The 16,513-nt window shown below is 34.7% G+C and overlaps 2 protein-coding genes across 2 annotated transcripts; both read right to left on the reverse strand.

Annotated features, from left to right (window-relative positions):
• Window positions 1-195: 195 nt before the first annotated feature.
• Window positions 196-2,956, reverse strand: LOC139813606 (uncharacterized). The gene has a single exon (XM_071779190.1). The coding sequence runs from the start codon at window positions 2,699-2,701 to the stop codon at window positions 605-607; it is 2,097 nt and encodes a 698-aa protein (XP_071635291.1). The 5' UTR covers window positions 2,702-2,956; the 3' UTR covers window positions 196-604.
• A 2,932-nt stretch (window positions 2,957-5,888) lies between these two features.
• On the reverse strand, window positions 5,889-6,311 carry LOC139814113 (uncharacterized). Its single transcript, XM_071780171.1, has one exon. It carries the CDS (start codon window positions 6,309-6,311, stop codon window positions 5,889-5,891), a length of 423 nt encoding a protein of 140 aa, XP_071636272.1.
• Window positions 6,312-16,513: the final 10,202 nt, after the last annotated feature.

Below are 16,513 nucleotides of genomic sequence, written 5' to 3' on the forward strand. Positions count from 1 at the left end.
AATTGAAAAATAACAAAATGCTTCAATATTCAGTCAGTCTTCACAATCTCGTAATGAGAGAAGTCCGTTCTTCTCAGCTTCAGCTTCAGCCGGTCACGAGGGTAACCGGTGTCAATATTTGAAGTGTCAGTTTTCCGAATAATAGAATCGAATATTTTGTCGTTGACGACGGCGCCAAGACGATGCCACAGTGGGGCAGAATCCCAAAAAGCTGGCCAAAACCTAAATTCTTTATAAATCGATCTGAAATTTGTTACTCGGGGGTTTTTGGGGTCGCTGATTACGAATCCGGGGTCAAAGTTACAAAATTCAAAATGGCGGCTGCAATATAGCCATATCAGAAGTAAAAAAGCTTTCAATGTGAAGAATAATTATTAGTTTTTGATAAAATTTGTTGTACTAATATCCTTGCCTATATTTATTTTAAAGAAACTCCCCTTGAAAGAAAGAAAAAGACAGTAGACGAGTTAAGCTATTGAAAAAGATTAAAAAAATTAAATTTATTAATAGCGCGTGTGCGAAGCGAGCGTACAATACCACTAAATATATAAAGTAGTAAATATATAAAAATGACAGATAAATTAATATAAAAATGACAAATAAATTAAAATAAAAAATTATCATCATCAGATAAAAAATCTTCATTTGTAGCATCCGTCGAATCTTCTGAAGTTGAAATAATTTCTTCTTTATCCTCAATTTTTCCATGTTTTACGGTTGGAGGTAATAATAATGTTATTGCATCTGACGACAGTGATCTAAGCTGTTTCAAAGGTAGTTGCCGACAACTCGATAGATATGGATCTGATGATACTAGAAATCTTGAAAAAATATCGTCCATAGTCTTTGTCCTTGAGTATTTGCGCGAAAAATCTTCACGAAATATTTTGAAGTATTTGTGACAAGACTCTTGGGCATCTTCAGACATTTGACCAATAGGTAACAATGAAGAAGCTATTATTTCAGTACCATGAATAAGAAGTTTGTGTACTGAGGTAGGCATATAATACCAAGGATATAATTGTACAAATTGACGAGCTGTTTCCAATGTATATTGTTTAAATCTTTCTTGGTTAATAATATGACCCGATGAAATAACTTGTAATATAATGTAAAAGCGATGAATAATGTTTTCTTCTACTCCTGTTATAGCTGCAGAAATACGTGAATTTTCGAAAAATCGTCGAGCAGTGTTGCCATCATTTGTACTTCCATATCCAGGCTTTGGCTTATCAACTATTAATCCTAATTCTTTCTTAAAACCTTTTTGAATGTTTTCTTTTCTTGTCTGAACCGATTTTTTTTCATGATCTTGGCGAGCCTGCCATTTTTTTATTTCTAATTTATAAGATAGATGTAAACAGCATTCAAAACAACGAATCCAAGCATGTAGTGATGATAAATCGAATTCAAAACTTTTTTCATTAATTGGCTTACTTAAAATTAAATCTATTTTATTAAAATCTTTGGATGTTGCTTGACATAGATAACAACGTTGCGTAGAAGAATTACTTGTCAATGCATTGCCATCAATCATTGTCAAGGCAAGTTGATATGTTACAGATATCTTTTTTCCATCTTGATATGTTTCAAAAGGAACAAGTTCATCTATTTGTTTTTTTATATAATCTGTCTCTTGTATTGTAATTTCTGTAGTCTCATGTAAAAATTGAATTCTGATTGGTCTGCAGAATCTTGGAGAAGAAGGTCTTGGATTTTTCCAAATAATAGTTGTTTTATTAGTCACTTTATCTGTATGTATAAATTGCAGTGGCACAATAGAAGTGAATAAAATACTTTCATCTGTATTTCTTTCATCATCAATGAATTTTTGTTTATATTTACTGTGCCCAGAACTGCCATCGCAACCCCATTTACAAATTAAAGATAAATTTTCACGTTGTTGATCGGTTAAACATTTAATTACATCCAACTGAGTAAGTAAAATACGACTAATCGTGTGATCTAGTAAAGGTTGTACTTGTATTTCTGCACTAGTTTCAGTTAAAATTATTTCTGCTTTAGGATAACAATTTTTTTTAGACTTTAATATTTCTTTGTATGATGGAAAAAGTTTGGATCTCTTTCGCAAGCAAGCATTTCGTAATAGTTGATATTTATTTCTTGAAAATTTAAGTTCAACAAATAAAGAAAGAGCCTCATCAGGAGTAAAAATATCTTCTTCAAAATACTGAAAATTTTTTCGATACCTTTTTGCTTTACTTGGACTGCTCGATGTCACATGCTTTAATATTTTTGCTGCATCTACTTTTCCTTCTGCTCGTAGATTCATTTGGGCTGCGTAAGAAAGCTCTTCAGTACTTGATTGTGTACGCAAATTTTCTGTCTTTCTTCGTTTACTTCTCTCACTAGAATCTTCAAAACTTGTTGATGGTCGACCTCCTATATCGGTTTCCTTATTTTCTTCTTTGAGTCCAAATGAAATAAATACTCCTAACCATTCACCATAGGTTTTAAAAAAGACAGATTCCGTTCTCTTACTTTTCTGCCACTTGTCTTTTAAATCAAAAATTAATTTCCGTATTGGTTGTTTAGTGTGGTCAGGTAAATTATACGGATGTTGTAATTTGCAAGACATTAATTCTTCAATTTTTGCGTATGCATCTGTAGCCCTTAGACTTAAATTATTTCTTATTAAATTAAAAACTTCTTTTCTTGTCAGACCATTTTTATCAGGCATTTCTGAATTGGAACCTAAAAAAAAGTTTTTGTTTAATACATAAATTAGTCACACTTTAATTAAATTAATAGTTATTTTTATTTCAAGTTTTCAAAAAATCATTATATAAAATGAATTAGTAAATAACAATAATTATTTAATGTACTAATCATTATACGTTTGAATTACATTAATATAATAAAATTTGCATTTAATTTGTATACAATAAATTTGAAGCACTGTATGTAAATACATAACATATAAATTTACTCGAATAAAGTACAGGCTTACATCCCGCGCATGGAATTTAGGCATGAAATTTAAGTTTTAAAAAGAAATGTTTGTATGTAAATTCTAAATCACTTTACATATACATCATATACGTTCAAAAAAAGTTGAAACAATTATCCAAGTAGACGAAAAAACTATTTATACTTCTTTTAGTTACGCCAAAATAACATTTTCTGTTTTCTTTTTTACAAAAACATGTATAAAAACTCGTTAGGCACTTAAAGGCAGCTGAATTTTGTTTTATTTTATAGATAATAGTTTCACCTTTCATGTCCAATAAGACAGATGACAGAATTCTGCAGAATTATTAAACTTTTTTCTTCAAAACTAAATTTCTTTTTAGTTTTATAACGTAAAATTAACGTAAGTTTATTACCTTATTACTATTTTCTATAAAAATATTGAGTATTCTAGTAAACACAATCATATTCTACTTACTTTTACGAGTTGATTCCATTTTGTTAAAGTTAAATCGGTAAACTCTACGAAATTTTATAACTCTTCAAACACGAGCTTGCTTTTTCTCCTGCGTGCGCGCCAGATGTTGCTCGAGCGAAGGTCGCCTTTGTATTAATTTCTAAAAGCAGGTATAAGGGATCCGACCCTAATACTAACGGATTTTTACCCTTGGGATATTTCTCTAACCAACCCAACAGTTCAAATTCCCCAACTAGAAACTTTATTTTTGGGGTTTTGGCCAGCTTTTTTGGATTCTGCCCCACTGTGATATGTGCGGATTCTTGGCAATCTTATATATAGCAATCTTATATATATATATATATATATATATATATATATATATATATATATATATATATATATATATATATATATATATATATATATATAGCAAAAACAATTAAAAAAGACTCCGTAGGACACGCGAATTTAATAATTGAGTTTGACTCGTAAAAGTGGACTTACATAAGCGGTCGGTACCACAGGAACGCAAGAGAATTCTTTCCATCGTCAATTAGGAGCGAGTGTTCGTAGTTAAAGATCGCAGACGACCGAGAAAACATTCCCATCGCAAGGGCAGAGCCAACGGAACGCAAGCGAATTCTTTCCATCGTCAATCAGGAGCGGGTGTTCGTAGCTAAAGATCGCAGACGACTGAGAAAACATTCACATCGCAAGGACAGAGCAACCAGTGATCATTGTTATTAGTATGTTTATTTATGACAACAGCCTCAACACATCAAAATAAGCCTCGTTTAATAATTCAATATATATATATATATTGTATATGGGGCCCTGAAAAGGGCCGATTGTACCGCGCTACGGCGGTGGCCGTTCACTCCAGGTGATGGAGGGCTGAGTTAGCGTTCGGTGGAGTGGCTGTCGTGGCCCCCCCAGAGGCTGGTTTTCCTCTGCGTCGGAGGTGTACCGGGGGCGTGTAGGAGATTTGGCTAGCGAGATCCGCGTCACAGGGCGGATGTCCCGGGGCTGTTCGTGCGGCTTCGACGGCGGCGATGATCGTGGCGTTGGTGGCCTCGTATATCCAAAAGTAGAGCTCCCGTTCAGTGGCTTCCATATATGAGGACCGCTGCGGGAGAATTGCTCCAAAAAGTCTATCACTCTCACTACCTCCGGTTATAAGGAGTATGTGAGCCGTGAATGCTGAGGAGGCCTTCTCGGTGCGGTCTTTTATATTCCCGTCTGAAATCCTTCCGCTAAAATCATTTGCTATCCTCCTTTTTTCCTTTCCTTTCTAAAAAAAGGCATGTTAAATCGATACTCGCATCTCTCGAAGTCTTCTCGAAAGTCTCGAATTGCTTTGTTGGCTCTTTTCCGCGATGCTGATTGATTCTGTTGCTGCGCTAACTTCGTGAGCGGCTGTCATAGCATATTTTGACAGTTGTGTGTAATATTAAAGCTAAATAGCGCGCGCGAAGCGCGCGTCTGTGATGTCTAGTATATATAAAATAATCATTTATAACTTTACGTAAATTAACGATTACAGACTGTTTTTCCTATCCTTTCTAAAAAAAGGCATGTTAAATCGATACTCGCATCTCTCGAAGTCTTCTCGAAAGTCTCGAATTGCTTTGTTGGCTCTTTTCCGCGATGCTGATTGATTCTGTTGCTGCGCTAACTTCGTGAGCGGCTGTCATAGCATATTTTGACAGTTGTGTGTAATATTAAAGCTAAATAGCGCGCGCGAAGCGCGCGTCTGTGATGTCTAGTATATATAAAATAATCATTTATAACTTTACGTAAATTAACGATTACAGACTGTTTTTCCTAACACATGTTAAATATGTGTATACAATTACTGATCGAATAAATAACGTTATACCCCCGATAAAACCCCATTATATAATATTAATTATAATGGTATCTTTGCTTGCTTGACAAATAGATAGATCGCATCGCACAATAACTTTGCTCCCTTATATCTAATTTTTATTAAAATTGATGTGGTGGATGTATAATCTGCAACGATCCTTAAATCAAACATAATGCAAGGATTTGGAAAGTCCGATCGACCGATTGGAAAACGTGACGGCGTGATTAAAAATGCGACAAATGTAACATTCCTTTTCCTCCCCTCCCTCTTTTACAGATAGAGTAATTTAGAAATGCCGATTTTGAAAAAGTAATATGTTGTATTATAGATTTAAATTTTTATTTTTGTAAAACGAATAAAGATCGACATCGCTCGTGACACATTTGTTTTACAGACGGTTGAAGAGTACGCGTTCTTCTCAGGAAAAAATATACGAAAGCATCGCTCGTAATTAAGAGATAATTTAATTAAGATTTAATGTAAAGTTTGTTTCGATAAATAAAATTATAATTATGGTTGAGAAAAAAAAATTGGATATTTCGGAGCAGGTGAGAGAAGAGATATAAGATTAAAAATACTATCTTTATAGATCGAGAACGCCGTAACGCCGGACTCAAGTTCGCTTATTCATCCGTGGAATTGGCTCGTATCTTGCTGTTTGATTGTCGTTGTACTGTTGATCGGTACGGCGGTCGTGGAAAGATTGGACGCGGAGATCGAAGCCGCGATCGCCTCCAGGTCCTCCTTAGGTAGATTCTCCACGAGCCAGCTATCGATCACAGGCACGTTCTCCTCATTCCATTTAGTCTCCTGATTAATGACCCTGAGCGCCTTCTTGATGATGGCGTCCGCCGATTCGAATTCGTCTTTGTGATCGATATAGAACTTGGTCACCATATCGTAGCCCTCCTGCGTGTTAAACGACGACGTGGCGAAATTGACGATGCCGTCCCAGAGGAAGGTCTTGTTCCCGAATTGCTCCTTCACGGTGTACCAATGCTCGAGCAGGAAGTTGAACAGGGTTTTGTAGCCGGTCGCGCTGCCGGTCATCATACTGAAGATCAGGTGGATGTCCGCGTCCGTGAAATTCTCATTCCGGTGAATTCTCATTCGTCTGTGATGTCTAGTATATAAAATAATTACGAAATCCGTGCACCAAAAAAGCGTTACATTCATTCCCAACGGATTTCAACCGAGTTCGTTTGTTCCTTTATGTCACACGTGCATGGACAGTGGCCGTGGCCCATTACGCACGCGACGCGCGCGTGATACACTAAAAGAAAAGATTGGTTGCGTCAACCAAGAATTGGTTGATTTCTGCCCGATTTTTATATTTTCTTAATTTGCTTTCTACCCACTTTCCTCGAGCTAACATGCTGCGCGTGTATACTTGGCGCCTTTTTTACCTTATTTTTAAAAGCTAATTTTGTTGTGATCAATATTAACAATAAATAAATAAAACTTTCCGGTTTCAAGTATCTCGCGTTAGTTCCGATTTACGGTTTACGGGTACGATTTATGCATTCTGTTAACACATGCTAGCGTCATGTAAGCGTCTTTTTCATTAAAAGAACAAACTGTTGGTTGTAAAGAGACGAGAATGATCCGTTGAAGGATTGTTGATTGTCGAGCATGTGCCGGCACGTGGGTGCGGCAGAAAAACAAAAAAATCTTACGATGCAGAAAAGGAGTTTCGAGAAATATGTATAATAAATGCATAATAAATAGAAATGATACGCGTGTGTTCTCGACTGCGGATTGCGATATTACGTATCGTGAAACGAGGTAAAAACTGAGAGACGTCACTAAAGTATCTACGATTTTATTGGTCAAAATCTAATAAAGTTCACTTTTCGCCTCGCATTTTCACCTCGTTTACAATGTTCATTCCAGTATGCTTGTGGATACAGACCCTCGAATTAAAGTCTGATCATAAGACAGCCAGTTTTGATTGCTCCGCCAGTTTTGTCAAAAACGAGAGAAACAAAAAGAGAAAGAGATAGAAAAGAGACAAAGAAGGAGAAAGATAGAAAGAGAAAGCGATAATGAATGTACTGAAGGTGTATTCTCCCTCGTAGGATTTTGACAATATCGCCTTATGGCCAGACTCTTAAGTTCGGTGTCCACGATGCAAGAACTGGGTCCAAGTTTCGGTTTAAGCCAATGAAACTGCTACTTTTCTGTAAGAGCTTCAAGTTGATTGGTTTAAATCAAAACTTGGACACAGTTCTTGCATCGTGGACATCGGGCTTTAATTATAAGGTCTCTAGTTTAAGCAAATAGCAAATGATTAAAAATAAAATAATAAAATAATTGGTACTATTTTTTCTGCCTTCTCTCTTCTTGTAATAATTAATGATTTGATAAAATGTATGTTTTCTTTATTGTTTCTATTTTCCTCCAACGTTCATGATTTAATTTTTTCGATTGACCATTTCGGCAAAGAGTTCTCGGCTGAAAGAGGTGATCCGAAGCAACAAGACAACGTTCTAGGCGCGCATAAGTGACAAGATTCTTTCATCCTCATATTCCGTCATGCTATTTCCGCGATGTACTTCCCTTGTTTACGCTCCTCCATGTCCCACCTTGCTTTCATAGCTCTTCTCTATGAGATGTGCCGAATATCACCCGTGTACTATTTTAATCGCAGTATGTCAAAACTCTTTGACATAGTGATGTCAATTTCTTGAATTTTAAGACGATATATCATTTCACGAGAACGATTGCTATATTTCAGAAAGTATATTTGTTACATTTACAAGCAAGTTACCTGATTGCGTATATTATATTGGGGATTGCCGCATTTTAGAGACAAATTCGAGAGAAACCACTAAAATTGTACATAAAAATTCTAAATATTTACACTTTGTCTCTATTTGGTCATTGTAAACTTACCTCGACCATTGTTTTCTTCAATCTTCTGGTCAGATTGAATTTACTATTCGTTGATCTTGGCCACATTCTTGCAGTATAGCCAGAAATCGGAAAGAAGGAAAAATATAGCGTATATGACATGATCGACGTTATGTAAAAAATTGTGCAAATTGGAAATTTGCACTTGGCTTCCTCATAGAGAAAGCTTTAACTTCCGCAAATTTGGAGATATCGATCTATTTTTAATTTTATTATATTTTTCAGTCTTTTCTACTCCTATTTCATATATAATTCTTTTAAATTCGGTTGATTAGACTTAGCTTTATACGCGATCAAAATCTCCGAAATTTCAAACGTCTGTAATTCTAGAACTTATTAACCAAATCTTAATTAATTATATATGAAATAAAGGTAGAAAAAACTGAAAAATTTAATAGAATTAGATATAGATCGCTATCACACTTTCCTAAAAAAAAAAATTTTTTTTTCAATAAAATCTATACCGGTCAACCGATTTTAATAAAATTTGAGGAGAACATACTTTCTATGATACTCTATTTGTGTGAAAAATTTCAACCCGGTATCTAAAAAATTGTAGAAGTAGATGCGTGTACAAAAAACCCGTACATACACATACATACATACGTCCGGACATTTTTTACTAATACGATTTTTCGACATTTTAGAACATTCTAAACCTATTTCCATCAAAATCTCGAAAAATTTTGTTTTCACCATCACAAAGCTTCCTCTATGAGAAAGCAAAATTATTTTCATCGACCACTAGCAACCTGAAATATGTAGATAAAAATCTATAAAAATTTCAGAAGATAGGTACAACTATAGGTAAAAGAATTGCCAAGTTTCAAATTTTTCCAATTGCTATTGCATTCATACTAAAATCATTTGCTATTTGATTTTAATAGGGAAATTCAAGTGCTCTGCGGCACGTGTTAAAATTGAGATAGGAAGCTGCCCTTTGGCACAGATTTTTTTTATTTATTTCGAGCCTTCCGAACCGTTCGAGCAGTCAAAATTCAAAATTACCCTTTTTAAGGACCACTCTAATATATACATATATATATTATATATACATATAAACACTTACTCCGAATAAATGTGAGGATCCGCAATTTTTCTGCACTGATTCCGCACTAATTTAGCCATTTGTATACGACACGTCTTACTTATAACGCTTCTCGTAAACGACTAAACGTTAGACAGATATCACTTCAATAAGTGTTTACAATATTTGTTATAGAAGGTCGAAGAGAGAGGGATTGTTTTTGGTTTAAATATAAGTATTGATATTTGGTACATTTTAAACTGCCTTACGTGCATTTTGTAATGTTATATACAAAATAACGATTTACTTATTTAATAAAGAGATACAGAGTATTGGTTTTTTCTTCTCTTTATTATCTTGGGCGACTTGCATTTTTGCCGCACAAACGTCCGCGGTATGCTCTCCCGGGTTCCGGCGGCGCCAATAGATTCAGAAGAGTAAAGCTCTTCCAGCTTTTGTTCCAGACGCGTTAAAATTTGTGAATTATTCTTGATGAATTCCTCATTAAAATCGTTATGACAGTCTTGAACCCTAAAATAACTCATAATATATATTGAAAGATTGATTGATAGAGAGATCTACACATCCTTTAGTGGATGTGTAGATGAACGTAAACGTCCTTATTTTTTTGTTTTTCCTCAAGCTTCTTTATTTTTTTATTTTTGTCATCTATTTCGTTTTTTAATTGCTTAATCAAATCCTCTTTTAATGTAATTAAATCTTGTCCTTTATTGTTACTATTTTTTTTATCTCTCGACATCTCTTTTTCGTGCTTATGTTCATTATTTATACATTTATTTTTGTCGCACTTGCAGTATGAAGTGCACGGCCTTTTGAGTTCCTGGCAAGTGCAGTTAATGCACTTGCCAGAACGGCACCTGCAGGGTCTTTGGTAGCTTCGACCAGACATGACCAACGGTGATTCTTCAATAAATACCGAAGATGTTGCGGGCCCCGCCGGCGGCACGGATCATGAGTTCGCACACAGAATGAATTGTAACTTACTAAGGAGTGATTTCTCCATCTTGGACTTCATATACTTTTTTGTTGACAACATTTTCTTCTTTTTTTTGGCATTTTTTTTATTGAAATCGAAGATGCCGATCTTAAAGAAAAATTTGAATTTATTATTAATGTTGAAAAATATCAATTAATTAAACTTTTTTATTAATAATGCATAATATATCTCGAAAGTGTGTAAAAAATACTTAAAAAATCACTGGTCATTATTTAAAATCGGTAATGTTTACGACAAATTATCTATGTGTGAAGTTTAACATGACGGCCTCAACGCCGAAACTTTAAACCACTGTAAGTAGACAACGCGTTGGACAAATGTCTAAAAAATTGGTGTGGATAATTATGGTCAATAGGGCACTAGATTGTGCAAATTTCAGCACAATAAAAAAAAACATTTTTTTTGGGTGGATCACTTCGCATGGAATGCCCCACCTGTCTCCGCTTCCTCTCCTTCTCTTTCCAAAGCTTTTTTAGTATCCTCCCTTTTTCTGTTCCTAATTCATCGTTACATAATGTATCTAGTCTTTCCCTATAGCTCTTACCCAAATTTACAAACCAATCGCCAGTCACCGTGCATTCATCTACAAAATGTTCCAGATTATCCCTACCCAGCTTACAAAATCCACAACTTTTTACATCCTCCTCCAACCAATATTTATTTGCTTCCTCCATATTACCGCACCTCAATCCTATCAACGCTCTAATACCATCACCCGACATTGTCTTGTCCATATTTACATTTAATAAATATCTAGGTTTACTACACGCTATACCCAGCTCCTTGTATCTTATATTGTACCGCGCATTTCTAATCTTACTGTCGATATTTTGTTCTTGTAAATCTTGTTCTCTTTCTCTTATTACCCTGAGCATGTCGATACCTTTCCTTCTTGCAGTTCTTATCGCTTCAAGACCCCACCCCAAATTATTAAAATGACTTTTCCTTTCACTACTGAATAGATCTTTCTTCCCACTGCCCGAAATATTCTCCGTTTTATCTTTTTCTTCCCAACATGCCGCCATTAGCCTATTCGAACTACTTTCTCTGCTCCTCTTTTCATACTTCATGTCCTTTTAAAGAACGTCAAATAAGTTTATTGGACTGTATTTTTTCTGAGAGAGAAAAAAAAAGGGAAAGGAGAGAGGGAGAGAGAGACACATGAGATTTTTTAAAATTAGAGCTATCTCTCTCAGATCACATTTCGAGCGCGTCGGAGCGTTCCACTATTAATATAGTTCGGTGCCTGTGATATAATTTAGGCACAGGGGAAAAACCTGATCACCAAAATGATTCACACATTACATAAGGGAGATGCTTAAGCAGCGATGTCGCGCTTAATCGCTAGCCTTTTTTTAGTCGAAGGCTTTCTTCGTGAGGCTTTTTAAGATGTTCCGTTATGACTTCCTTCAGTCCCGTATATAATCGTTCGTCGTCTTTGTTTTTACTCATTAAACTGACACAGGTATATTCTCTTTTCCCGGAATCGAAGTTATTCAAAATATCATTAACATTACTTTTTAATATGTCCCAGATTGTTTCAACATCATATGCCCCAACATAATTTTCTGCCATGTTTTGATAATTATATTGATGCTGCTAACAGGATGGTTCTTCTTGAACTGTGTTATATATAGAGTCCCTTGCCCCTCTAGTCATCGCATTCGAAATTGAAAGCACGATACTCTAGCAAGGCATTGATTACGTGTAAAAAATAACTCTCCGTGTAAACATCTGTAATCTAAGGGTTATACCTCCTACTCGATATGCTCCTTACAGAAATAAGTTCTTTTCTTTGTCTCTTCCTTACTAACTTTCTCACGACTTACAAGCACTGTTCCGTAGACATTGTACAATATTTCTCTTTCTTCGAATAGTAAAAAGTCCTATCTGTTGTTTACAATAGATACGCATACGCGATTATAATACATAACGATTTTCAAATCTGATCGCGCCGAGTGATATCACTATTCATTATTTTAGAAGGCAACATTAATATATACGATACACGCACTGAGAGAAATCTAAATAGTTGTGGCAACTATTTTTTTGGCAACTCTGCAGTTTAACTACTTGTAACTAGTTTTCCAAAGTAATAGGAACTAAATAGTACTGAATACTATAAAAGTATAATCACAGAAACAATATTTGTCAACTATTAGTTGATAGTTAAATATCGCCTCAACTATAATTATTATAGTTATATAGACTCCATAAAACAAGATATGACAATAACATTTTTCAAGTTTAGACAACTCCTTGACTTATTGTTTAGACAAATATTTTTTTGTTGTGTAGCATACTTCCAGAAGCTGGTGCGGGCGGCAGCGCGGACTCGCGCGGCGAGAGAGTTCGGCTCGCGCCCGCTACGCAGTGCATCGCCAGTATACTTTTGCGTGTTTAAAATTCAACATTGATTCCTATAACTAGGGTCGTTCAGCAGGGTTTTCCCAGCGATCCTTCTAAGGTTCGCCAGTCAGGGTGTGTTCACCCACATATATATTAATCAATTTTGCATTATAAATAGATTGCATCGACACCGCTAGGCGTCGCATCGCCCGTACATTCTCTCGAGTTCAAAATTCCGCACCGACCTGTATATAAGGAGACCCCCTACGGGACCAAAGCAGATATTTTCAGGCGCTAGTCGCCTAGGTATATTAATTATAAATCTTTTAGTTTAACAAATAAGAAATTATTCTTTATTAGACAACTCTAAAAATTATGTTGATATCACTACAATGAATAATTATTCATGTTACTACAACATACTTTTTGCATACACAATATATTTTTCGTTAATGCCACTACTTTCTTGTAGTTTAAATAATTTATTTATTGTTGTTATTACAACTATATTATACATAGTTGAGGCGCTATTTATCCACAAATTTCTAGTCGGTTTAACAAAAAAAATTCTAGTTGCTGGTACAAATTTTTTCTCTGAGTGCGTTCATATGAAAATCGATAATCTTAATTATGTGTCTAAATGATCAGATTAATTGATATATGTCGACTTTGACTTGCCGTTCAATTTATACAATCGTCTATACATAATTGTACTCATTAAACTCTTTTTTAATTAAATATTGTGTCCAAAATTGCTATTAATTTATAAACCACAAGTTTGAATTTGTATCGACTTTTAGATATTGACGTAACAACAAATTAAGATACATTAAATATGAAAATTTGAAGAACGAAAATTTATTAGAACGAAAACATGAGGAAAGCAGTTGATAAAATTGATCATGATTGATATATTTTGTCTCACATCTTGTGAAAATTGAGACGTCTCCTTATAATAAAACATAACTAGAAACAAAATTGGTAACGACATAAATCTATTAATTGCGACAAAATTCATGAAACGTCAATGAGCGAAAGATCTGTACACATTCAACCACTCTTTTTATCAATCAAGCGCACGTATGACGCTGAATGACCGTTAATCATGAATAAAACTCGCATTCCCCATACCTATAACGTAACGCAATGTTTCATAGTAATCGGAAGTATCTTATACGAGTTTTCCAATAGGAACCAAATTCGTGTGAGATATAAGAAAGAGGTAACTTATTGTCGTAAATTTGGCACAGGAGCTGGTGGTGTGTGCTAACGCGCACCTGTGTATATACTCCAAAACACTTCAACGGGCAGTAGACGTTTAGAAATTCTATCTCGCGGTAATAAGTTACGGCGTGACGCAACTATTGAACGCGGAATTTTCGTTCTATCGTTCTTCATCGTTATTCGTTTAAACGTGCATACGCATTCCCATACATCAAGTACCCATTATACATTACACATTATATATATAATTTGACGCTTCGAAACTGATGTTGTATATCTTGCACGAGGAAACCTTGCCTTCCATGGAGAATCAATTGTCGATTGTCAACCCAAGCGTGTTGAAAATGCATAAGTTTTGAATGCGATCTCTTGGTTGTTATAGTTTGTAATATAATCGAAACAGAAATTAAGTACGCGAGAACTGCGTATTTTTTATTGCTCGCAGGAGAACATTTTAATTTAATTGTTAGCGCATCGCCGATGATAGCTTAAAGTAAATCGAAAACATCCAATTTAAAATTATGTTCCTTAATAATAATATTAAAGATTATAGTTATAACGTTAACTTACGCGTTGTTAATTACGGCATTGTAATTTCAAACTCTTCCTTTACTTATTAATTTTATTACCGACTGCATGGCAGTCCTCATTATAGTTATATATTTATATACTTCTAACACATTTCTATTTAAATTCCAAAAGTTATAATATAATGTTATTTTGTAATAATAATACATACTAAAAAGCCGAAGTGTCAAGATAGATTACCTCAAACTGAAAAGAAGAGTCATGTACCACTTTGCAAAATTTACAATAGTTATTGAGTAATTAATTGAATTAAACTGTCTGAGCCAATGTGTGCGTCGAAAGCGGTAAGCCGGACTCGGTAGGCACGTTAAAATTATTTAGTTGTTAGGTCAGCAAGCATCTTCTGATAGAACTTGAGGTGCAGGAGTCATCATGCAGCGATCGGCGAGCGACGCGTGATACGATCGCGAAAAACTATGGTCCACTTCTCTCTCTCAGATGATACTCACCGTTGCTAATAACTAAACCATTTTACATGCCTACCGATTCCGGCCTACCGCTTTCCACGCGCACATTCTCTCAAGTTTAATTAATTACTTTTCTTTTGAGTTTCAACCAATCTATCTTCATCACTTCGGCTTTATCAAAAGTCACCGGATACTCTGTATAAATATTTAATGAAGTTCTTAATGAATGACAAAATGATTGTTTAATTCGACCTAACTGGCCACATTTATTGAACCTTGATCTCACAAATAAGTTTCGACCACATTGATCAGATTAGCACTTGAAAAATGTGCAGGCATGTGGCCAATTAGGCAAATTAAACAATTATTTTGTTAGTTATTACTGGCGAAGCAAAGGATTATTTCCCGTTCTTTTGTTAGTGAATTTGTCTTTTAAGGCTTCTGGTCCCTGAGCCGAGAACTCTGCGTTGACGGTGGTGACGTATCGTCGCGGAAGAAATATAAGAACTCTCTCCAATGGAGAATTCTGTCCTTTGTGACATGTTGACAACCTATTTTGTCGTGCATGCTATATTTAATTCTTTATTATTCGCTCTGTACTTGTGCTCTAACGTTTAACGTATTCGTGAAAATCGTAAAATTGACCGAAAAGTAAGATTTGCATGCGGAAGGAACGTTTTCACCTCCTTTCGATTAGTCGTTACTTAAACGGCTGTTTTCCCGTATGTTTAGGCTTCGTTTTATGGCTGTTTGTTTATTGTCGAAGAAAAAAGATAGTTTTTGGTCAATTTCGGAAGTGTTCTGAAATGATCTATAGTGATGTTTTATTGAAATGTCTTTTTATTTGAAAATGGCATGCACGACAAAATTGGGTGTTTTCCTCGCCTCGATAGTAAGAATTCAATATAGCCGCGGTGACCATCCAGGAGCCTTAAATTAATATATATAAAGTATAACACTGTATTAATATAGTATATTTCTAAGAGAGAGCGTAATATATATATTATCACGTATTACTCTACTCGTATTATACAGAAGCATAATATATAGTCTATATATTATGCTTTTATAAAACAATAAGTATTTAATTTGTAATATAATTTAGCATTTTATGTGTATGATTTATGCAATACATATATATCTATTTCTTCGTTTTCTTCACTGTCTCTTTCACGTTTGTCTGTAAGGCGGTTCACATCCATATCCATACCATTTGAACTTCAAACGTTGATCCAATATTTATACAAGGAGTGATTGAAGAAGTAATAGGACATAAAAGAAAATAAGTTATCCACAAGCAAACCACGCGTATCGAATCATAAAGATTGCATTAAAATTAAATCTATTGTACATCACCAGCTGTTCTCTCCAATCTTTAAGAACATGATTCGATACGCGTGGTTCGTTTCAAACCGTTGTGATGACAGAGACATTTTTATGAACGTCAATGAAGTATGTTTTCCAATAGAAATTTTAAAAAAACCTTGCGCCTGTAAAATATCTGCGTTCGTACGGTGTGCTAGATGTCGTGAAACTAACTGTTTCCCTTGCTTTTACGATGAATATCATCCTGGTTCGTGCAATATTGACGTGTAAAACGACTGTATACAATATATTTTATATACTATATATTTCATATTATATAATTCACTTTTAAAAATTAAACAATATTTTTATTAATATCATTTTTGCGCTGTATTTTCTCGCAATTTTAAAAAATATAAAA

The sequence above is a fragment of the Temnothorax longispinosus genome, chromosome 1 (genome assembly GCF_030848805.1).
Source record: "Temnothorax longispinosus isolate EJ_2023e chromosome 1, Tlon_JGU_v1, whole genome shotgun sequence".
Taxonomy (NCBI): Eukaryota; Metazoa; Arthropoda; class Insecta; order Hymenoptera; family Formicidae; genus Temnothorax; species Temnothorax longispinosus.

What these genes read in the sequence shown, in the direction of transcription:
- LOC139813606 (XM_071779190.1), bottom strand. Translation starts at nt 2,701, where the DNA reads ATGCCTGATAAAAATGGTCTGACAAGAAAAGAAGTTTTTAATTTAATA.
- LOC139814113 (XM_071780171.1), bottom strand. Translation starts at nt 6,311, where the DNA reads ATGACCGGCAGCGCGACCGGCTACAAAACCCTGTTCAACTTCCTGCTC.